Source organism: Ictalurus furcatus, chromosome 13, assembly GCF_023375685.1.
Source record: "Ictalurus furcatus strain D&B chromosome 13, Billie_1.0, whole genome shotgun sequence".
NCBI classification, from domain to species: Eukaryota; Metazoa; Chordata; class Actinopteri; order Siluriformes; family Ictaluridae; genus Ictalurus; species Ictalurus furcatus.
In genome coordinates this window covers 9,453,908-9,478,482 of record NC_071267.1, presented here as the reverse complement: position 1 = coordinate 9,478,482, position 24,575 = coordinate 9,453,908, and the positions used below count along the sequence as shown (strand labels likewise).

Sequence of the window (24,575 nt, the reverse complement as noted above, 5' to 3'; positions counted from 1 at the left end):
TCCTGCTGAACACTGATTCATTTGATCCTCCGAAGCTGATTATAGACCATCGATTAGATAATATCTGATAATTATCTGTATTATAAACTCCCAGATGTTTGCTTAATGCTGTCATTATGTTGGCTAATGACTTCCTGAATGCACAAAATATAAACATCCTTCTAAAAATAAAATCATTATAGTTTTACATATTTAACTGTCTTTTCTCAACCTCGTTCTCATCATGTATGATACTAACTGTAACATGTTCTCGTTTCTCTTTATGAAATGTAATTATTTCATTAATGTTGACATTTAATTGTTTAATTATTGTTTATCAACAGGGATGTATAAAGATGAATACGAATCATCTTTTTAGAAGAAAAGAGGAAAGAAATTTCTCGCTTTTTCACTGCTTTTCTCTAAATGCTGGCTGTTGCCAAGGAAACGGGACCGATTCATACACGGATGAATCTCGCAAATAGATGGATAAATCTGAAAGTGGCACAGGAGTTCAGCTATAAATAACAAGCTGAGATTTCATCCTGGAGGAGAAGGACAGTGCTGGTATTGTGGCTTGAAAAGACTTCCTGTGCAGCAAGAACACCTTTTCAGCTTGGCCAGGCAATATCGTCATTGTCACCTGCTTTTACCTTTAAGCCAAAAAAATGAGCACTGTATTTAAGTCATTGTTTTTACATGCCATGACATCGAGGATAACCATCACAAAGACGACATCAAAAGAACAAAATAGAATGGATTCTTTAAAAACAATGATCAGTAGAAGACAACACTGAACAAATAAGTACATCTGCGCCAACGATACAGTGCAGCTCTAATACACAAGTCTTGACATAGTGCATATAAAATCTTGTCGTTTGTCTTTGTGGGTCAGTTTTAGAGCACGTTTTCACTTCGTCAGAAAGGGAACGCCATGCTTCGCGCAAAGTTCTATAGCTTGCGACAGACACGTTAGCGACGGAGCTTTTGGTCAGCCAGGCAGACAGACTTTCCCAGCAAACAACAGTCCAACGATTGTGAAAAATATTGATAAGACAAAAAGTACATATGAAGATCCCACAACGGTGCTGTTGGGTAACTTATAAGGTTGTCCACCAACTTCACTGACATAAAATCCGGTTGGAAATATAAGAGCTGCCAGACAGAAGAGGACCACTGAAACAGAAAAGACAAGGTCGTTAAAAAACAGCATGCACTTTTCAAAATCAACTGAATGCTGCCTATTTATTTGTTGGACTGAACGAGGCTAATGTTTCCAGAAGCACTACTCACTTCCTGTGAAAGCGATCCAGCGGGCGTACTTCGCCGTCTCCTGATGCCAGTGTGAAAGCACCAACAGGGCGCAAGTGATGGACAGTGAAATGATGCCCAGGATGATAAAGAAGAGAGTGGCGAGCCATTCTGGGGAAAGGCTCGGGGATGAACATATCCTGTCCCGACCATGAATCGTCTGACACTGCCAAACCAGCCCCATGGTCAGGGCGCCTGGATTGAAACACACACACAATTATGTTTGAGAGTTCGCTCTTTATAATTCATGTGGTGTGTAACTTCCCATGGCTCATGATTCACCTGTTGGAAACACTATTATACATTATCCCTGGGCTACATTTATGCATGTGGGTGTTTTTATTTCTTTTTCCCCCCCATTTATTCTACTCAGGCTGCTGTATGACTCACTCGCCTGAAGCGCACAGGAGAATCAGCATTGCTTAATAAATCCCAAAATGGCTGGATTACGCAAGGCACCACATGGCTGATGTGTAATAACAACCCCCCGGCACCGACCCTGACCCTAACCCTAACCTGAAATCAAGACTTCCGGGTGCAGGTCCCCACAAAACTGAATACAAACGCATGCTCCGGCCCTCATGTTTAGTTGCGGCTCAGTTCTTCCTAAAGGATGCTTGTCACCCTTGGGATTTGTTCTGGACTGAAAGTGCTAGCTATCTTTTGTGCTTAAAAAACAAACAAACAAAAAACTCACATGATGCGCACACTCAAACATAATGCCGCTCTTAACAGTCCTCGCTAGTATCAGCTCACTAATTAGCCTAGATATCTAGATTAGCTATATTATTATCCTCATTAAGAAAGATAACATAAATACTGGTTTAACTCTGGCAATAAAGAGGTTGTTTGTCTGCACTGTAGCTTTGGAGTAAATCAAGAGAATCGGATTATACCTGTTTGACTTGAAAGGGCAATGTCACGTCACGTACCGGTGAATGTCTCGAAAATAGCCAAATTGCTACATTTAGTTTTATTGCAACATTTTAATATTAGCAATCATAAATAGTAGCATAGGAGGCACAGTGGCTTAGTGGTTAGCACGATTCTTTGCACTTCCGGGGTTGGGGGTGGAATCGCGCTTCTGCTCTGTGTGCGCGGAGCTTGCATGTTCTCCCCGTGCTTTGGGGGTTTTGTCCGGGTACTCCGGTTTCCTCCCCCAGTCCAATGACACGACTGATCGTCATTTCCAAAATTGTCTGTAGTATGCGATTGTGGCCTGCGATGGCTTGGCACCCTGTCCAGGGTGTCCCCCGCCCTGTGCCCCAAGTTCCCCGAGATCTCCAGGCTCCCCCGTGACCCTGTGTAGAATGAGCGGTACACAAAATGGATAGATGGAAATAGTAGCATGTCATGAATCGCTGTAGAGTCACTCACTAACTTGTGACATGATCGGTTGCGCTATCCAACTACGCTTGACATCCCCCTCTGCTTTTCTGAAAAGTTCAAACTTTTTTGTTCCGGTGTGACCGAAAAGAAAAAAAAAATGACGGTGTTAGCACATTTTAAACCATCTTTCCATCTTTGCTGACGGTGAAGAAAAATAAATCCTATCAGAATTAATCTTGAACAAATTAGTCTTAATAAAAAACCGAGTAAATTACATTTCCCCTTTAAATCTCTGTGCTGACTCAAGATTCCTGTAAGCTTTAATAATGTAATACCGAGTGCTATAATGGAAACATTCCCAGAGGCAGAATGTCTTTATTAAATGTGTGTGGCACATCCTGTTCATTTCCTACACATTAACTAGAGCGTAATAAGAAAACATAGGTACCAGGAAGTCTGTCTTTGTATACAGACTGGAGACAAATTAATGAAAAAATAAAACTGACTAGAGGAGTGGAGAAACATAACGAAGACAGATGCTTCTACACAAGTGTCCTACATGATGCAATTCATTTCCTGTCATACTCTGTGGCATGTATGAAAATACTGCCCAGACCCAGTTGACCATGATTATGGATAAATACAGCAAGAGGAACATATCTATGCTGAGATGAGAGTTTATTGTTGGGACAGGAGCTTCAGTCACAAAATTTAAATGATGACTGTTTCAATAGGAATGGTGACTGAAGTGACATCTGGATCAAGTTCTTTGGGAAAGACATCAGTAAATAGAGCTGGAAATTCAATTACTGTGATGCTCTTGCATTAGAGTGATATGGCAGGAAACTAAATTGACTGAATGTAAGTCCACAGAGAGGGATATTATAGCAGAGTGTATCTGTTTCTGTTTCATGCTCCAAATATTCATATTAGTCTCTGTATTTTGCTTTAAAACTGAAGTGGACGTGGCCTAAACCAGAAGGCTCTTTTAGAAGGCTCTTTTCTTTTGCATAGGATAACTGGTTGGAACCGTGTGTGGGACTTTTTTTTTTTTTTTAAATCCTGCTCATGCAGTTATTATTATTTCTTGTACCTGCGCACATTATTTTCTAGTACAAAGTAGTAGCCTAATATAAAGCACCGTGACCAATTTTTTAACCCCCTTAAAATATTTTCCAGTTTACTATATACTATATGGCCAAAAGTTTGTGGACACTTGACCATCACACCTATATGTGGTTTTTCCCCCAAACTATTGCCACAAAGTTGGAATCACACAACTGTTTGGGTTGTCTTTGCATGCTGTACTGAACTGAATGAATTTCCCTTCACTGGAACTAAGGCCCCTTTCACTAGAGATTGATTTTTTTTAATAACAGATACCGATTACTTGCATGTTTATGTGCCCGATAACCGATATGCAGAACCAATATTTATTTATTGTTTTACTTCTGTTTTTGACACAATTTCATTTCCTCCTTGCATACAAAACAAAACTCTTATTTATACACCAATAAATAGAGGGTGCATAAAAAGAGTGCAATTTTTTTTAAAATAAAGTGCACTGTTACTAAAGTGTCTTTTTTTTAAAATAAAAGCTTTGATGAGGTAAACAGATTTCATGACTCCGCGAGTTTGTCTCGATTTGTTCGCGCCAAGCTGCTTAAACTACATATCAAGCGTCTCAACACATCTCATTTGCGCATTGATATCTGTTATGTTAAAAAAAAGTTTATTAATTAAAGCAAAACATGTATACTTTACCTGTGCACGCCCACAAGATGGCGCCATTTATCGGTGGATCCGATATTACAAAACCGATAACCGATTATGGAAAAAATGCTTAAATATCACGAAAAATATCGGTAAAACCTATTATCGGTCGATCTCTACCTTTCACACCTGAGATTAACATGCGTCCTGGATGATCAGATCGTAAGTGTGAGTGGAGTCAAATGCGAATCCCAAAGATGCATTGCGGTCCAATCGCTCAAACCACATGTGGAGGTGGTTTGGGACGCGTATGGTCACATAACGTCTGTAAATGTGAAGGCAACTGTGTCTCGATGCGCCTGAGACAGAAACGAAGGACCAAGTAATCGTCCGTGTCATTGCGACTGTTTGGAAATCACGCTGAAATTCTAATAACTCTCCACTGAACTTCACACTGGACCCATAGAATTCTTGTGGCTAAAACAGCAGAAATGAAAGCAGCTGCTTTTCATAGTTTCTTTTGTTGTCTCATCTGCCATTCATTTATAAGTTTCATTAGCAGATCACATGAGTGAAGCATTCGAAACAGGCCATACACGTACATAAAATAGGATTCGCTGAACATTTCTGTCTGAACATAAATGCAGCAGAAGGCGTAATAAATGTGCGCGAACCCTTCCTCCAGTGGAAGTGATGTAGGAAATCCATACACAAGAGGTCATAGTAGATGCATTCATAATGCCAGCTGTGAACGGCTATGCATCTTGTCTGTCCACTTGTGATTGGATCACTTGAAACAGGTGTGAGAACAGGGCCTAAGAGGCCCAGACATTTTCAAGCATGACAGTGCCCCTGTGCACAAATTGAGGTCGATAGAGACATTGGTTTGCCAAGATTGGAGTGGAAGAACTTGAGTGACCCTCACAGAGCCCTGACCTGAACACTTTTAGGATGAATTGGAGCACTGACTGCACCTTCTCGGTCGACATCAGTGCCTGACCTCACTTTTTTCTTGCGAACCCGGTATGCAGTGGTTAGTACCTACCAAAAGTGGTCCAAGGAAGGAGAACCGGTGAACTGGCGACAGGGTCATGGGCTCCCAAGGCTCACTGATGCGAGTGGGGAGTGAAGGCTAGCCCGTCTGGTCTGATCCTACGGAAGAGCTACTGTAGCACAAGTTGCTGAAAAAGTTAATGCTGGCTATGATAGAAAAGTGCCAGAACACACAGTGCAGCTTGTTGTGTATGAGGCTGCGTAGCCACAGACCGGTCAGAGTGCCCATGCTGACCCCTGTCCACCACCAAAAGCACCTACAATGGGCACATGAGCATCAGAACTGGACCATGGAGCAAAGGAAGAAGGTGTCTGATGAATGACATTTTATTTTACATCATGTGGATGGCCGGGTGCATATGCATCCCTTACCTGTGGAACTGATGGCACCAGGATGCACTATGGGAAGAAGTCAAGCTGGTGGAGGAAGTGTGATGCTCTGGGCAATGTTCTGCTGGGAAATCTTGGGTCCTTGCATTCATGTGGATGTTACTTTGACACGTACCACCTACCGAAACATTGTTGCAGAACAAGTACCCCCCTTCATGGCAACGGTATTCCCTAATGTCAGTGGCCTCTTTCAGCAGGATTATGCACCTTGCCACACTGCAAAAAATGTTCAGGAATGGTTTGAGGAACATCAAAGAGTTTACAAGGTGTTGACTTGGCCTCCAAATTCCCCAGATCTCAATCCGTTCGAGCCCCTGTGAGATGTGCTGGACAAACAAGTCCGATCCATAGAGGCCTCACCTCGTAACTTACAGGACATAAAGGATCCGCTGCTAATGTCTTGGTGCCAGATACCACAAGCACACCTTCAGAGGTCTTGTGGAGTCCATGCCTCGACGGGTCAGAGCTGTTTTGGTGGCACAAGGGGGACGTACACGATATTAGGCAGGTGGATTTAATGTTATGGCTGATCAGTGTAGATCTTCAGTAACCGCTTTATCCTGGTCACAGTTGTCTGGTCAGGGTTACAGTGGATCTGGAGACTATCCCGGCAACACCGGGCACAAGGTTGGAGAATTCATCCTAGATAGGATGACTAGTGCGAGCTGCTTAAAAGATTTAGTTTAATTCCAGTTTATTGTCATTATATTCGCACGCTTGCAGTGTAAATTCTGTCGTTTATTATAACGAAAGTGATCTATTAGTAACTGGAAGTGAGAAGCAGTGAAGCGGCGTCGAGTCTAATTTTTTCCCCCGCGCTACTCCCATGCTGCTCTCGCTGAATTAAAGGGCCAGTACACCATTAAAAGATTTAAATGAAGAGGAGTGACAAAAAGTAGTATATATTGCACAGAAAAATATATTTGTAGAGTAGTATGTTTCGTATCCAGTTAATGTTAATATGAGTTAATATCATCAAAAAAAGGTTTATATTAGGCCTATATATTACCAGTTTGATGTTCAATGAAGTAGAAATGTTTTTTGTTTGTCGTGAGTGAATGTGAAGCCTAACAGGAGGTTTTTTTTTTACAATTCAGTCAATTAATTCTGTTGATATGAATTAATAACATTCAATAAGTTAATCTTCAGAATTGTGTTCATGTGTTAATGTTAATTAGAGTAATGTGTTTTCTGTTTATGAGACCAGTTACTGTGAAACAAGTTGTTGAAATGGAGAGAATAAAGTTTTTATTTACATTTCTTTCAGAATTGTGGAATTAATTATTATTCATTTAAAAGAAGGTATAAAAGGCAGAACTATCGGTATCGGTCATCGTATCGGATGATATCACTCTGAACACTCTGAATATACACACACACATATATATATATATATATATATATATATATATATATATATATATATATATATATATAAATTTGACAAACAATTGTGTTCATGTAAAGTTTTATATTTTTATAAGTTTTATATCGTCCGGCTAATCGATTAATCAAAAAAAAAAACACGCCCGATTAATCGATTATGAAAATAATCGTTAGTTGCAGCCCAAATTTATACCTTTAATGAGCATCATTATAGTGCAGTTATTGACCGCAAATGTTATTCAATGTCATAAGATTTTTTTGAGCAGTCATTGAGCTATAACGATGTTCATAAAAGATCATCATTATGATTACATTCAATTAGTTTGCTTAATCACGTTGTATTGCCGCCCAGCTGTTACGGACAGAAACAGGATTATCATGCGTTTTTCCATTTTCTGTCTGAAAGCTAGTCAGCTCCACTCTGAGCTCAGGCACATGGAGGTGACAGCTGCTGAACAGGAAGTACTGGGAGTTTACTGCAGGATGAGGAAAAAAAAGAGCAGATCTGGTTTAATAAGATAAAATGTCATTTTCACTATTCCCAGCATGATATTTGAATCATTTTCAATGGAACTGTCAAAAGGTCATTTAAGGCAACGTTATTAATATGGCAGGATCAGTCGAAGGTTGATTGTACCTTAAATGATTAAATATCAAAGTCGTGCCAGTACTGTCTGGTATCCACTCAAAACCCGTGATCGCATCAGACTGATCAATATAAGTGTACCGATCACGGTGCGATTTTATTCAGTACATTTCCTCACCACGCTGAATTTCTTTCCTGGCTACACCACAGTGCAGAGCCACAAGTTCGTGTTAACCCAAGGCCTTTCTTTGTCCTGAGAGTTTCATAATGTAACTGCTCGTTCGCACCTGCATGACAGTAATAAAAGCCTCTCGCTCACGTGACTCTTCTGTCGTACCCCACGAGATCCCAGTCTCGATGCAAACCTCTCGTTTAAACCATATTTCTGGCAAGCTTTAAAAAAAAAAAGAGAAAAGAAAGAAAAAAAAGATCGCACCCTATTCATATATGTATCCGTTTAGAACACATTATCTGTTCGACCCCACTAATGTGTCTGTATTCGGTTCCCTCCCTACAGTGCATAAAACCCTTATTACAAAAACAAATGCACATTTGAGAGTTTAGTGGTGCAGAATTGTGGAAAAAGAGATCTGGTCAGATGAGTCATCCTTCACAGTATTCTTGACAAGTGAACATGCGTGATGATGACGTCCATCACATCCTGTGAGGTCAGTCGACTGGTTAACGGTGGTCTCCCACTGTTTTGCTTTTTTTTTTTCCCTCTCTGAACAAACTGGATTTTCATGAATATCACCATTTTGAGTAAATGCTCCTGCTTTTTTACAACCCAGGAAACAGATTTAAAATTGGGTCCACGACATTGGTGAATATATTTGAATCTATCCCAAACTTTGACTTTAACTTCAGCCTGAACTTTGTTATGTATTACATTATGATTTAGTTTCTGCTGTCCTTGGAGAAATTTTTAAATTGGTTGTCTGGGCTTGACCACATGGTGGCATTGGGGTCGCAGCTGCCAACCCTTTAATATCCTGCCACACCAAATCGGTCTTCAAATCAAATCTCTGAGATGACTGAGATGTCTATTAGTCTTATTCATTCATCTTCAATAACTGCTTTATCCTGGTCTGGGTCACGGAGGATCTAGAGGCAATCCTGAGAACACTGGGTGTGAGGCAGTAATACACCAGTCCTTCACAGGGCATCACACCCACAAAAATCACACTTTTAGTATAGACAATCCACCTACTGTCGTGTGTTTTGGGGTTTTTTAAGAGATGGGAGGAAACTGGAGGACCTGGAGGAAACATGCATATACATGCGCTACCCACTGCACCACCATCCTGTCCTATATTTATAATATTTATAGTATACATCAGGGAGCATGGTGGCTGAGTGGTTAGCATGTTTGCCTCACACCCCCGTGGCTACGGGCTCGAAACCAGCCTCCGCCAAGTGTATGCGGTTTTCCCTGTGCTTTGTGGGTTTCCTCTGAGTATTCCAGTCCAAAGACATGCATTGTAGGCTGATTGGCATTTCCAAATTGTCCGTAGTGTGTGTGATTGTGCCCTGCGATGGGTTGGCACCCTGTCCCCAGTGTCCCTCACCTCGTGCCCCGAGTTCTGTGAGATACGCTCGACGCTCCCCACGACCCTATGTAGGATAAGCGTTACGGAAAATGGATGGATGGATATTATATTTCGTATAGTATGCTAGTATTACACTGAGATTACAGTTTGTTTGTTTTTTTTTTACACGGTCTAATTTTCCACACATTCACACTGGGAAATGTGTTTAATTGAATAAAAAAAAAAAAAGCTGCTTTGTATAAGACGTAAAGGTACCAAACGCTATTCTTCCTTGTCACTGGAGCGGTACCATCAAGAGTACATCGGTGTACCTTTAATTATCTTTTACAGGTACTTCAATGCTCCTTAAAGAATCATTATGTACCGTAGATTAGTTGGAAAGGTACAAACGACGTCACCTTGATGGTATCACCCCGGCAACATGGAAAAGTACCGTTAGTTACCTTTATTTCTGAGCGTGTGTGTGCGTTTCTGTAGGGTATAGCATTTGAGCAGTTTGAGTCGGGGTAAATATCTATTTTAAAAAGCTAACTGAAAAGCTCTTCCAGACAACAGTGTATAGTGTCACCTCTGTTTCAGTCAGTATTGTGGGGTTTGCTGTAGGTATTTTGATCGAATCAGTAACTATAACGTTATTACGGACCTGTATGCGACCACTCAATTTTACACCAGGAAACAAATCAGATCACATCCTAGAAGTAATTTAGGTGGTGCCACTTATTTCTCCTAGCGATGATGTGGTCATAAACAGCTACACTTCTGAATTTTGGACAATTTGTAATGACTGTACGAGATGTAACAGGATGCACGGATAAAAAGTTTGAGCTGGAGAGATGGATGGAATACTATAGTACACTGGTAAAGGTAAGGATAAAGGTAATAACAGCTCAATAATAGGAGTTAATAGTGTTATGTTCATAAACATATACACTTTTGAATCCATTTGTAATGATTATAACAGGATGTTGAAGGGGGTGCACGGTGACTTAGCGGCCAGCACATTTGCCTCCGGGGTTGAGGGTTCGAATCCCGCCACTGCGGACTTGCATGTTCTCCCCGTGCTTCAGGGGGGTTCCTCCGAGTACTCCGGTTTCCTCCTCCAGTCCAAAGACATGCACTGTAGGCTGATTGGCGTTTCCAGAGTGTCCGTAGTGTGAGAATGTGTGTGCGATTATGCCCTGTGATGGGTTGGCACCCCATCCAGGGTGTACCCCATCTTGTACCCTGAGCTCCCTGGGATAGGCTCCAGGCTTCCCTGCAACCCCGTGTAGAATATACAGGAGGTACACAAAATGGATAGATGGATGTACAAGGATGTAGGAGCAAAAAGTTTTAACTGAAGAGATGGATGGAATACTACAGTATACAACCTGGTAAAGGTAAAGAAAGCTCTAGTTAACGGTGTTGTAGTCATTGACCAGAGTTCTTACCTTCTTCTTCTCCAGTGTTGATCCAGTCTGGGTTCACGACGCTGGCAATTGCAAAAATATCGGCAGCAAGAAACAGACATCCTGAAATAATGGTGAGTTTATCCATTTCCCATAATTTCTACAAAGCAACGGTGTGGCTCAGAGTCCGTCGGGTATTTATATTCTCACGTGAAATGCTGTAATGCAACTTTCTCATGAGTTGTTTTTAACCTCACCACCCCATAAACCGGCAGCCATCAGACACATTCAGCTAATAAAGAAACCTCAGCAGTGAACTCACGGCGTTATGGAGGCGTTATGAAGCCCATCAGCAGGTGAACGCGCGCGCACCCTTTCTAGAGGACCGCTCAGCGCTCGTGCCTTTCATAATATATCATCATGAATGTGAATGTGAATCTGATAACCGAATACGGTTGACTAACGCCACAAAAAAACATATCCTTATCTAGCCAAACCGAGTGCTTAACCAGCGCCTTGAATATTCCTACTATTTCAGCGGATTTTCTGCTCTTCCTTTGTTGTGCAAACTGAAGCATTTCCACAGACCCGCGCGGGTCTCACAACCATCGCGTGCACCTCGGGATAGCCACTTCTCGCGAGATTGTGTTCCCTGGCAAAAGAAACAACGGGATTTCAGTGAAGGGATGAAGGGATGAAGGGAAGGGGGGGCGGGGGTCTGGACACATCAACGTCACTGTTGACGTCTGTTACATATAACTGGGGACAACAACAACAAAAAAGTCTAAATAAAGTGCTTCCTTTAGTCCGTTTGTGTAGAAAGTTCATCAAACTACGGTATGTGCTAAAATATTAAATAACCTTGACATAATTATTAACATACATAAAAACTTTAAGCGCTATTTAACTCATAATAAAGAGCAATTTTGTTCTGTCAGAATGCACAACATTGTATTTACATACAATCCACACAGCAATCCATTTTCTATAGCACTTATCCTACAGGGTCACGGGGAACCTGGAGACTATCCCAGGGAGCATGGGGTACAAGGCGGGGTACACTTACATATGCATTCACACAGTTCAGATGCTCTGGACATGACTATTAACCTACCATGCATCATGTCTTTGGACTGAGGGAGGAAACCGGAGAACCTGAAGGAAACCCGCACAGCTCGGGGAGAACATGTAAACTCCGCACACACAGGGTAGCGACGGGAATCGTTATTTACATACAATAGGATATGAACCCCTCATAGGATTTGTAACTATTTTAATATTTATAATGGGATTTGTATTGCTGTTAGTGGAAACTGTAATGGTCCCTGTGGGTCTCTACTGGTAATTTGTTGCCTTCTATTGATGACATGTTATTATCTATAGGATACCATTAAGGACCAATAATGGAAATGATAATGTTTTGGTTAGCTAATGGTTTGTAATGGTATTTGTAGTGGACACTACTAGAATTTCTGTGACGGTTTCTTTAGTTTTTTGTTTCCCAGTAGGGCAGGACCACACAGCACCCACAATTCATTACCAACACATTATCAGTTTTAACATGACAGCTCCGTAGGGTGGACAGAGTTTAGTGGAAGGATGCAGCGCTATCATGCACTCTTTTGAACTGAAACTAAGCCCTAAAGCATTGCCTCAAATTATTGAATCAATTCATTCATTTTCAGAAACTGCTTTTATCCTGGTCAGGGCAGAGGTGGATCCAGAGCCTTGGAAACACAGGTATGCTCGCATGGCACCATGCAGACACATTCACATCTACAGGCAATTTAACCGAGCCAATCCACCTACATGCAAGTTTTTGGGAGAAAGAGAAAACAGACATGTGGAGAACACAAGAAACCCGGCTCAGGATCAAACCTGGAGATGGGAGAAGGCAACACTACCCCCTGCTCCACAATGTCGCACGACTACATAAATTTGCTGATAAACATTACACGACACACTTCACTTTTTTTTTCCTAATACACTTTACTCATTAGTTTACATGTGCTATACATTTCAAATGGACAAGCATGAAGTCTCGTCTTTTCTTTGTTTCCTCACAAGATGGAGATAACAGCATCATCACGTTGACAGTATGTTTGCTGGAACTGTGGTTTTATTTGTGGTATTTTTTTTAATAAAAGGAGCTACGCAGAGGTGACAAAATAATTAGTGGAACACTGAAGGACATTCAGATTTCATCCACAAATGGTGTGTTAACCAGATGTCCACTGGAAGCCATTGACTTCTTCCCTGACATGAACTTTTTCGCCGCCTGGAGACAAATACAGAAGCAATATGGAAGGTTATAAGTAAAAGAAAAACGAAAACAAGCAACTGAAATAAAATGACTGTTGCATTACAATAACTTCAAATTCTGTTCTGATCCGTGGCTTACATTGACAACATCACTTGAAGACACAGCATCGATTTTTTGGGTTATTGCCTCTGAAGTATGGTAAGTGCCCTCGGTCAACGCCTGAGTCCCAATAGCTTCAAACAGGCCTTCTGAGGTCTCGATGGACATGAGGTACTCCGCCTTCAGCTGAGTCCTAGATACACAATTCGAGGATTTGAAATCATAATTCACAGGCCATTGAGAGAAGCATCTAAGCAGATATTTCTTAGATAGACACTCACTTGGCTCTGCTTAGATCCTCTGCAGCCAGGTTTCCTTGTGCAACAGCATGGACTTGGCCAACTGCGGCCTTGATCACCTGACAAAACAAACACAGAAGAAAAGGTAAGAGACAACTGGCTGTGTGTCCAAGACGTCGTTCTAACAAGCATTTGTCAGGCTCCATCAGAAGGTATTTTTTATAATTAGGCAGCTGACATTGGGTAACAGGAATGTAAATCTGACTCACGTCTCTAGCTGAATCAGCCTGGGAGATAGTGTACACGCCGAAAAGCCCAGAATCAGAGTAACTGGCATTGAAGGCAGAGGCCTGTTCAGGAACAAAATAAGGTGATAAGGTGTCAAAACTGCCATCTGTGAGGTTAATCGAAATTGTGAGGGGGGAAAAAAAAACAAAACTCCAGTATCACTAAAATGATAGGTATATTAATTTATACATATTACATGTGAGGAAAAAAAGAAAGAAAGAAGAAGAAAAAGACAAAATGCATGTTTGAAAACATAAACTGAACAAACTTCTATACAGCGAGAGCTAATTAAATCAACAAAAATTAACTTTTTTTTTGAGGACAACAGTCAGGACACTGTATAATTATAACCATGAAAAAACAATTATGGACAAACAAGTATTTATAAACAAGCTGACCAGAGAGGCCAAAAAAACCAAAAAAACAAAAACAGTGCCTTTTCGGCTACGTCCACATTAATCCGGATCCATCCATCCATCCACCTTCTATACCGCTTATCCTTTTCAGGGTCACGGGGAACCTGGAGCCTATTCCAGGGAGCATGGAGCACAAGGTGGGGTACACCCTGGACAGGGTGCCAATCCATCGCAGGGCACAATCACATACACACTCACACACCCATTCATACACTACGGACACTTTAGACACGCCAATCAGCCTACCATGCATGTCTTTGGACTGGGGGAGGAAACCGGAGTACCCGGAGGAAACCCCCGCAGCACGGGGAGAAAATGCAAACTCCGCACACACAGGGCCACGGTGGGAATCGAACCCCCGACCCTGGAGGTAACGTGCTAACCACTAAGCCACCGTGCGCGCTCCATTAATCCGGATAAATATGAATATATATGATAAATATGAAAACGCAGTGTTGGTCCAGTGAAAACTGAGCTCTCACAAGTGGATACATTTGAAAACACTGTTTTGGCGTTGTAGTGTGGACTGAGAAAACGGAGATATTCAAAAACGATGATGTATTTTCAGTCATGTGGCCCTGTCATATCACCTATTGAACTCGAAACAAACAAGATGGTGGATGTTGTCCTCCAGTTGTTGTGCCTGCTATCCAGTTTGATATTGTTAAAGATTAATGTCACTTTATACAACCTTCACATTGTTGAGAACATATTTCTGGCAAACCGAGAACCAATGACAGCCAGCTGAATGGATTTTAACCCTCGGTTTATCAGTCAATTAACTATCCTTAACTTTTTCCAACAAATAACTGTGGATCACCTGTTCCACAAACACGCTCGCTCAAATGTCTCATTATTGCTCAAGCTACACTGGGAATCCGAACTCGTGAAGGTTGTTCATTCTGGTGAGTGAATGCACTTACGTCGAAGGGCTGAGCCGTAGCCTTGGAGATGGCCTGGCTCAGTTTGCTGGTGGTGTTGGCGCCTCTCTTGACGTGCGGTCCAGCTCCCAGGACGTGCTGCAGCACACTGAAAGCTACGGCCTCGGCAGAGCTGGCCACAGCACTCTCGCTCACCACGGCCGAATGCACCAGACTGCCTCCTGTCTGAGCCCGCAGCTCACCTGCACAAACAACGCGGCTTATTACTTCACCGAGTCCACTTTATACTGCTTAAGTGCTGTAACTAGAGAGTAAACATTAAGATCTCTAGAACAGTGGGTCCTCAAACGTTTTGCACATAGGACCCCTGTAACGGTAAAATCAATTCAGCACAGATTTATTTCATAAACATAATCCAATTATTCAAATATTAGGCTTGCTATTTAAATGTTTACTATAAACTTACTGGATACATAGAGCTCTCTATCTGTGACCTTTCCACAGAGAAAACACATTAGGACCAAGTTGACATTATTTTGAGGCCAACATGTTCTCAGTTATTAAGGTTTCGATTAAACCCCATTCAGTTCAAGTGACCAGTCAGATGATAATAGCTATAAGAACTCAATAATAAATATAAAAGCGTTAATAAAAAGGTTTCTAATACTGTAACAAAATAAAGGAACCTCAGTTATTGATCAATTCAGCTTTAAAAATAAATAAATAAATAAAATAAAAAAATCAGACATTTCTGTTCACAATTTGCTGAAGCATGTATTAGTTCAGAAAGGAGGGGTTTATATTTGAAGCCCTACCTCCACGGTATAGGGCTTTTGACCCGACAGTGCCTGCTCCGCTACGGATGTTAAGGAACTGCTCTCCTACTTGTTTGAGAACAGCGTGGTCCACACCTATAAAACAGACAGCAGTGCTTTAAGACGCACGATCAACGGGAGTTCGATTCCGCTCTTGGGAGACGATCTTCCCGATTAAAAATAAAACCACACTTTTAGACTAGCTACATGTATTGGAGTAAATGAAATCAGTAAAGAAAATACATAACAGATCAACATACCGAGTCCAACGAGCGCCATTCGTGCGCTTGTAAAATTGTTTTGAACGAAGGCGTGCAGCTGTGGAGGGAAAAAGTTAGAGTAAAATAGACAGTTCCATAAACATTACAGTACATCTACAACAATTATTACGAGTTTAGGTCTCACCTGATCTGTGGTGATTTTGCCCGCCATGTACTCTGGGCAGTACAGAGAGTTGGAAAGGGCGTTCTTGAAAGCAGCAGCATGCAGATTCTCGAGGAGACCTTGGAAGAACAGAGCAACGTCAACATTACCCGAAGCGACTTACAATTGCGATAGGATTCCCTGTTGGCTCTCAAGGAACCAACAGCTAGCAAAAAGCCTTAACTACCGAACCAGAACTCAACCACTGATCAAGTATACAGCTGACTTCTACATGCCATAATATAGCAACATCTAACGCATACAGGGCAATTAAGAGAAACTACGAATACACAAATCAGGTGCATTATTAACAAAGAAAATTCCATGGGATCAGTAATTTCATATATATTTTCAGTTACTTTACTAACATGGAGCAGAGGTAAGCCTATTTCTTATACTTTGCGTGTCAGCCATGTCACTTTACTGTCTAGGAGATAAGAAAATCAACATAATCTTGAGCATCCTTACTATGGATAGAAAAGAAAGTATGAACCTCAAATATATTTCTCATATGAATTCATAGGGCTGCCAATAATTGTTGCACACCTATATTTAACAAAGATTTTTTAAATTATAAACCTGTGTTGTGTTTGCAACTGTTTGATATCCATGACAGCGGAGTTTTTTTGTGAATTTTTTTAACAATTTTTCACAGCAGTCTTTGCTCATTATTTACCAAGGGGGCCAATATTAGTGGAGGGCACTGCATCTTAACGGGAACATACCAATCTGTGGGTTCTGGCTGGCGATGGCGTTGTCCAATTTCACCCTGGCAGTGAGGTCAGACAGCTCCCATGGCCGAAACTCTGGTGCAGTGGTCACATTGATCAGATACTCCATGACTGTGTCACTACATTCAGAGCCACACACACTATAAGATATACACCTCAACACAAAAATTAAACCCTTAAATCAAAACGCATCAACATGTGCTTACATGTCATCTCTCAAACAGTCCACGGTGTAGACCATGGTTTCCCGGGATGTAGACACGCTGTATAAATATATGTGACGCGTTAAAAAGTAGATAAAACATTAATAACACACAACAAGGAGAACCAGGACACTTACCCCAGACTTCCTCCAACAGCCTCAATGCCACGGCAAATCCTGAACGCAGAGGCTCCTTTGGTAGTCTGAACAAGTACATGTAAATACACTAAACATATAGAGTAATCAAGTACACAAAATGCATTTCATTATTATTTATTAACCATAATCACAACCTACCAGGCCACTCGCCAGTCGGAGCACGTGTGTGACGCCCAGGCTGTCGTGGGGTTCATAGCGACTGCCAGCCTTCACAAGAACACCGATACGAGAGGCTGGGGAATAGTTCTCCAGGGAGGCAATCACAAGGCCGCTGGGCAACTTGGACACCTACATAGGCGGAAATAAATCAGTTAGTGTGAGCTGGTATGAATGGCTTGGTACGTAAGTATTTATGTTTATAAAAGAAACAAACTAATTAGTCTCTAATCTGGCATTTGGAGAGAGAAATTCAGACAGAGACACTTTTTTTTTTTTTTTTTACACCATTATATTAAAAAATATTTACATGATTTTTTTTTTTTTTTCATTGAAGCTAAGACAAAAAGCTACATGGTAATTTAAAACTCATACACACGTGACACACGTATACACACGTGAAAATGGTGCACACATCCAGTGATCAGTTTATAACCAGTGCTGTTAGATTGGATGCAATGTTTCCAACCTTGCAACTGCCAGTCCACTGACTTATTTGAAAGCTACAGGAGTTTTAATAAAAACGATTGAGTCAGGGGAGCAAAATTTACTTTATAATATGATATTCCAGAGCTGCTAAGAGTCACCATAAACCTGTAATAGTAATTCATAAATCAGTGATGTGACAGGGGAAAAGTGTCAGAATCGGTGGGAAATTCACACTCGTATTTTCGACACCAGAGCCGAGGTGTCAAACGGTATCATGCCCAAACTTTAGGCATGAAAGAAGTCTGACTACACAGTGACTGGCAGGAGCCAATCAAAAACAGATTCAAGACTGATGGAATACAAACTTTTTTCTTATTTTTTTTGGCTAAAGGGGTTAGGCATTTAAAATAAACAGATTAGACAACAAAACATGAGAACACAGATTGGCTTTTAAAAAACAAACAAAAAAATATAAACACAAAAGCCAAGGTTTGTCGAGGGGTTTTGCTCGGTTATCTGGTACTCACACTGATATGCACAATAAAGTTTTTCATTCTCACAGCAATTAATATTGAAATACTGAGCAATTGAGAGTCATGAAAACTTGGCCTATCCAAACCTGCATGCTACCATAATAATTATTAATTTTATTACTAGCTTTAAATACAAACAAACAAACAAAAAACCCTAAAGTGTTAATTTTGTCGATCTATAGATGAGATTATTTTGCCGAATCCTTAAAATAACTTACAGTCCTCACATATGGCCGTTCAAAGCAGTATAATGAAAAGCGACCCTTCTTGCCTAACTAGCAAATATGCAGCTTGGTGACAAATTAAAGGAAAATACGATATAAAAAGGTGTCTTAATAAAGTGGCTGGGATACCACAAGCCATAAGATGATTTAATTGCACCTTGGTACAGATTCTACAAGTCACTGGAAATATTCCGGAAGAAGGAAAACCAAAAAGATCGGCCAAAATAGATTCCCACAAGCTGCAGTTTTGATGATGATGGTGGTATAGCGCAGTTGTCTAAGACCTCAGACCCTCAGTTGGGTTGAGATCTGGTGGCTGTGAAGGCCATACCATATAAGTGACATCATTTTCGTTCTCATCCAACTATTCAGTGGGCTCTTGTAGTGCTGTATGGATGAGGACATGGTCACCGTGGAAGAGAGCATTCCCATCAATAGAAATCGTTCATCACAGGAGTCGGAATAACTGTATTGATTTGCAGTGACCCTTCCCTCAAAGGAAGTAAGTGGACCCAAAAGCATGTCCGCAAGACACCAGACCCCCTCGCTCTAGGGGTCAAGCATTCAGGCTGGTACTATTCTCTTGGTGTACGCTGCACACGTATTCGCCTACTCGTTGAGAATACGGTGAAGGGTGACTGATCTGAACAGATCACTTTTTCCACAAATGTGTAGGCCAGTGCTGATCGCTTTGGCAACATTTAGCTCTCAAACGTGCTTTCAGCTTTGTAAAGAGTGGTTTAAGCACCGTATAAAAGTCTGTACTAACAGTCGGTCACATGAACAGTTGCCCTTATGCTTGTTTTCACACAGCGCATTAACACACAAGCATCATGGTCATTGAATGTGAATAAATTTCACGCTCATTTCACGCTCAAGTGACTCGGATCTTTTCTTCTTGCCATCTTCAGCTAAAATAGAAGTCACCTGGGCCTGGTCAAGCTTTCATTCTGGATGCAGCTGCACTTGTTATGTTTCTCAACTCATTGAATCAGGTTTTGCCTGTAATTTGTCATCAGTCTGTGCAAGCACACCCTCGTTAGTGTGAAGGAGACCACGTAGACACTTGACAAGTGTACATGGCCTCAGGTGGCCATATGAACTTTTCTCTGTACAGACAGTGTGTGAACATTTACTGACCTGCACCTCCTGTGGCACGAGCTTGAACGCCTCGGAAACCTCAACCTTACAGGCAGCCTGCGCTGCATACAGCCTCCTCTGCAAAGCAGAAAGGAAGAAGTGACGTTATACAGCTCATACCTGGTAAAATGACAACATGTGCATCTACACATGAAAAATATATTTTAACATAAGCACAAGAAAATAAAATCAACGAAGAAAAACGTTAGATTTATAACACGTTAAAAAAAAACCTCCTTACCAATAAGAACAAAGATAAAGGAACGAGGTTATGGAATAACAATATATGAATGGGAGATAAAAATATCCTTACAAGATGGCAGGATTGGCACGAGAGCAACTCATATCCAAAAGCAAACAGAGCAACATCTTATCTTCAGGACTATAACTCTAAAAGGATCTTGTATCCAGACTCACGGGGTGGTATGGGAACTGGAAACATGATGCCAATGGCTCAAACCTTTAAAACACCCACTTTAACTCATGAAGAGATTCTAGAGACGGAACAATTTGGCCAGTTTGTTGTTACAGTATCCAAGTAATTAAAGTCCCAACAAAACGGCTTCGTTTGATTCTATATGTTGACGTACTGTCTTCTGAAACAGGAAGTCCGACTGACGGCGTATCGAAGTGCTTGACTGAGCAGTCCCTCCGGGATTTTGCGACCGCAGAAATGAACACAAAATCAAGCAAACGCCGTCCGTCATGTACGGAGGAGCTCGCAATTTTTGAAAATTACTGCTGAGTTTCCCGCACATTTGGGCCAAGACGAGTCACGTGACATCATCACGACACGCATTCTGTGAGAGCCCTCTTCGATTCAAGTGTGTCGAACAAGAGTACAGTTAAAAGTCTCATTTAATAACAAACAGCACTGCGTGCAAAACAATTCAGTGCACTCGCAATTGACAAACATTTTGAAAAAAGCTGCAGCAAAATCAAGCATTTCTTTGCCACAGCCATCACAATAAAACTCTGCGAAATCCTGTCCAGACTGACTGACCACACCCCTGCTGAATCATAAACTAACGTGATAGTAGCTTAGGGAACTAGCTACAGCTGCTATCAAAATTATCCAACCTGCTACTAGTCTTGTGTTTTGTCCAATCAAATACACTCTAGAACATCAACACCTGTTTTGCATATTTGAGGGATTCTATTCAAGGGGTTGAATAATTTTGAGACTGGAGAAATCATTACAAGTTGCATTTTCAGTTGAATTTGGGGAAATCACTTGAAGCATTCATTGTGTTAATCTATTTCAATCGCTTTTGTTTGATTTGTTCATTTTAAACAGCTGAAAGTCTGTACATTTTGACAATGAACCTGATTTGCAATGGGGGGGTCGAGTCATTTTGATTGCAACTGTATATACGGAGACCCGCAACTGCCAGCTTTCACAGTGACGATATCCTAGAGGACGAGGCGCTGTGGGTTTTTGGAGTTACGTCGTACACGTTTGAACCGAGGTCGAACACCAGGACGGGTCTGACTGGTAAGCTTATAATTCATTTAAAATGTTATGCTAATTGATTTACATTATTTCCTCCTACTGATGGAGAAGACCCAAACAGCGTATTAAGACCGCATTGGCTTCTTGATGATTCTGAGGTAATAAGACATTCTGACACTGAACAGCCCCAAGTTAGTAATACTTGAGAAATAAACTTCAAACTGTTTTTTCCCCCCCTCAGTCAAGGAAGTTGGGAAAGAAAAGAAAAAGAAAAAATACTAATGAACCATATTTATTACTAAAAGCTGTTACTGTACAGCAAGCTCCACCCCCAGGGGCAGGACAGACATTCTAGAGCATATTTGATTGGACAAAACAAAAGATTAGTACTAGGTTAAATGATCAAAAACTTGATGAATTTCTCCAAAACTACATTTTGGTTTCTAAGTGTATTATTTTTATTGGTGTCCACAACACTAAAGGACAAGTACAAAAAGCCTTGAAAGACAAAATTTTGTTTTCAGGGGCACTTCAAAATCATTTGAGAATCCAGCAATGGCTTGATGAGAGCATTTATAAGAGAGCATTTATAGTTTCAACTAGTCATTTTCCTAAAAACAAAATGGCGTTAATTTACACTTTAGACAAAACTTTTAAATCTAATACGCAATAGAGAAAAAAAACGAAAAAAAAACAAAACAAACAAAAACAAAAAAAACAGTTTGAACCTGCTATCATAGCTGTTTAGCTCCAGTTAGCATTCAAGGTAAACGACATAACTGGCTTTATTATTGACAAAGTTGTTGTGAGGGCAATAAAGTGTTCAGAAACACAACTGAGAGACTTCCTGCACTAGATAATGTCTCCAAATTGTTCAACTGAAGTGTAGGTCACGTTAGCAAGGCCAAGATAACCTGTCACCGGCTAACACTAATGGCTAGGGCTAAAGCCGCATACTAACACACTAAACAGTATGTGGGAACGTTACAGCGCCATTGACAGCGCACTATACTGTCATACTAGCTAGTATAGTATAGTATAGTATGGAGGTTAGTATGCGGTGTACAAGAAGCCTGTCACAGGAGAGGAACCGGGGGTTAGTCACATTACTACAAACTCAACCTGCACCTCTTTACAACGCATTCACAAGCTGCAATAATAATAATTTTTAAAATGCTCACCGACAGCTGGCTTATTCCCCGGATCCCCTTCATTCTCCCTCTGTCTTTCTCTCTCTCCTTCAAGCGGTTGAAGAAGACAATATGGCTGACCTGGACGTCCTACCCACAAGCACCCACGTTTCACTCCTCTTCTACCTAAAGACACGCTCGAGCTCAACACTGACACCTGCTGGACCGGAGCACAGCCAAGCTCACATACACTATACTATGGCCAAAAGTATGTGGACACCTGATCATCACACCCATATGTGGTTCTTCCCCAAACTGCTGCCACAAAGCTGAAAGCACAAAGATACTGGAGCTAAGAGGCCCAAACCTGTCCCAGCATTACAATGTCCCTGTGCACAAAGCGCCGTTTATAAACACATGTTGCGTCCCAATTCGCCTACTCTCCGTCCTAAATAGTATCTGGAGATTAGAATTAGTGCGTCCCAGATGGTAGTATGTCGAAATGAGTTTCCCAAATGTACCCGGATGGTCTACTGTTCCCGGTAGAAGTGTGGATCCATGGACACTTTTTCAGCTAATATGTATTTCCCACAACTCCTTGCATGAGGGAGCAGGAGTTTTGTGACAGTTTGCTTTTTGAGACATTTTAGAGAGGTGTAAATGAAAGGTGGATAAATAAGTCAAGGAAATGGTGAATCGAATTATATAATGTATATAGGAAGTTGAAATGCAACAAGGAGCTTGTTTACGGTGACAGTGTGCGTAACTAGGCAACGTTCTCTTCTGTTACGTGATGTGTTAGTATGTCCTAGTACTTGCATACTCTTTTTCTTCACAAAAAGAGTACATACCTTTAGTACATAGTATAAGTATGCGAACTGAGATGCAACATTGGTTTGCCAAGGTTGGTGTGGAAGAGCTCAAGTGTCCTGCACTGACCTCAACCCCACTGAACACCTTTGGGATGAACTGGAACGCTGACTGAACCCCAGACCTCTTCACCTAACATCAGTGTCTGACCTCACTAATGTTCATGTGGCTGAATGAACACAAATCCCCACAGCCACGCTCCAAAATCTAGTGGAAAGATTTCCCAAAAGAGTGGAGGTTATTATAACAGCAAAGGGGAAATAAATCTGGAATGCAATGTTCTTCAAGCACATATGAAAAGGAGTCTATATTAACAAATATAGAGACATTTTGTAAAGCAAGACATTTTGTTCCCCGACTGCTTGGCCTAGGTGTCCCAATTTCATTTAAAACTCGGATGGTATTCTGTTTGTTCATTTATTTTTCTTTTTATTATTTGAATATTTTGTCATAGACATTATATTTGACATGGCTATTGAAAATTGTTGTACGCTGTTCTTGTACAAGTAAATAAACAAACAAACAAACAAAAGCCTCTTTAGAGAATAGTGAAGCATATTCAGATTCGGATAGAATTATTTAAGTATTTACAGGGAAACTATGAAGTGACTAATTTAATTTATTACTGTACACAATGTCTTAATTAAATCTAAAGCCTTATCCACACCAAATAATACAACAATGGAAAACGCTTGGAAGAACTCTCGTCTTCTTGTTAAGATTAGTGATAATATTAAATGATAATCCAGTTAGTTTGGTTTAATTAATTAATATATTTTCTGGGACATTATTTATCTTGTCATCAGAGATAAAGCAATGTATTGGAACTAACTTTGTCTTATGTTTTTCTCCCCTGTACCCTCCCCTCCCCTCCCCTCACTCCTGCTTAGTGGTTAGCACGTTTGCATGTTCTCCCCGTGCTGCGGGGGTTTCCTCCGGATACTCCGGTTTCCTCCCCCAGTCCAAAGACATGCATGGTAGGCTGATTGGCGTGTCCAAAAGTGTCCGTAGTGTATGAATGGGTGTGTGAATGTGTATGTGATTGTGCCCTGAGATGGATTGGCACCCTGTCCAGGGTGTACCCCGCCTTGTGCCCGATGCTCCCTGGGATAGTCTCCAGGTTCCCCGTGACCATGAAAAGGATAAAGCGGTATAGAAGATGGATGTATGTACTGTATGACTTGATTTGCTTTTCCCCCCAAAATGTATCAATGTAGAACAACCGAGCCAAAACAAGATACCAAACTTGAACATAAGAAATGAGCAGAACTTATATAAGGTAAATACATATATATACATATTATATATTATAAACAAATAACATAATATAACATACAAATAACATACGACTGAAATGGTATATACATATTCATACACACCGCACACATTTCCATATATCAAATAATTGAAAAAACAACAGCTGACTAAATAAATAAAAA

The 24,575-nt window shown here is 40.9% G+C and overlaps 2 protein-coding genes across 2 annotated transcripts; both read right to left on the bottom strand.

Annotated features, from left to right (window-relative positions):
* Positions 1-206: 206 nt before the first annotated feature.
* Positions 207-12,537, bottom strand: LOC128616991 (modulator of smoothened protein-like). The gene is made up of 3 exons (XM_053639911.1): positions 10,728-12,537; positions 1,273-1,485; positions 207-1,155 (listed from the first exon to the last, which is right to left on the bottom strand). The coding sequence occupies exons 1-3, from the start codon at positions 10,831-10,833 to the stop codon at positions 971-973; spliced, it is 504 nt and encodes a 167-aa protein (XP_053495886.1). The 5' UTR covers positions 10,834-12,537; the 3' UTR covers positions 207-970.
* Positions 12,538-12,654: 117 nt separating this feature from the next.
* On the bottom strand, positions 12,655-22,620 carry LOC128616989 (cytochrome b-c1 complex subunit 2, mitochondrial). Its single transcript, XM_053639907.1, has 14 exons — positions 22,318-22,620; positions 19,684-19,761; positions 17,340-17,489; positions 17,181-17,245; positions 17,047-17,103; positions 16,835-16,959; positions 16,092-16,189; positions 15,947-16,004; positions 15,687-15,782; positions 14,914-15,113; positions 13,556-13,636; positions 13,329-13,405; positions 13,087-13,240; positions 12,655-12,963 (listed from the first exon to the last, which is right to left on the bottom strand). The coding sequence occupies exons 1-14, from the start codon at positions 22,348-22,350 to the stop codon at positions 12,880-12,882; spliced, it is 1,356 nt and encodes a 451-aa protein (XP_053495882.1). The 5' UTR covers positions 22,351-22,620; the 3' UTR covers positions 12,655-12,879.
* Positions 22,621-24,575: the final 1,955 nt, after the last annotated feature.

What these genes read in the sequence shown, in the direction of transcription:
- LOC128616989 (XM_053639907.1), bottom strand. Translation starts at nt 22,350, where the DNA reads ATGAAGGGGATCCGGGGAATAAGCCAGCTGTCG. An exon ending in CAGCCAGAACCCACAGATTG is followed by an intron (nt 16,190 to 16,834) that starts GTATGTTCCCGT and finishes TGTTCTTCCAAG; the next exon opens with GTCTCCTCGAGAATCTGCAT. An exon ending in GCAAAATCACCACAGATCAG is followed by an intron (nt 16,005 to 16,091) that starts GTGAGACCTAAA and finishes TTCCCTCCACAG; the next exon opens with CTGCACGCCTTCGTTCAAAA.
- LOC128616991 (XM_053639911.1), bottom strand. Translation starts at nt 10,833, where the DNA reads ATGGATAAACTCACCATTATTTCAGGATGTCTGTTTCTTGCTGCCGAT. An exon ending in CAACACTGGAGAAGAAGAAG is followed by an intron (nt 1,486 to 10,727) that starts GTAAGAACTCTG and finishes GTTTCAATCCAG; the next exon opens with GCGCCCTGACCATGGGGCTG. An exon ending in CTGGATCGCTTTCACAGGAA is followed by an intron (nt 1,156 to 1,272) that starts GTGAGTAGTGCT and finishes TTTCTGTTTCAG; the next exon opens with TGGTCCTCTTCTGTCTGGCA.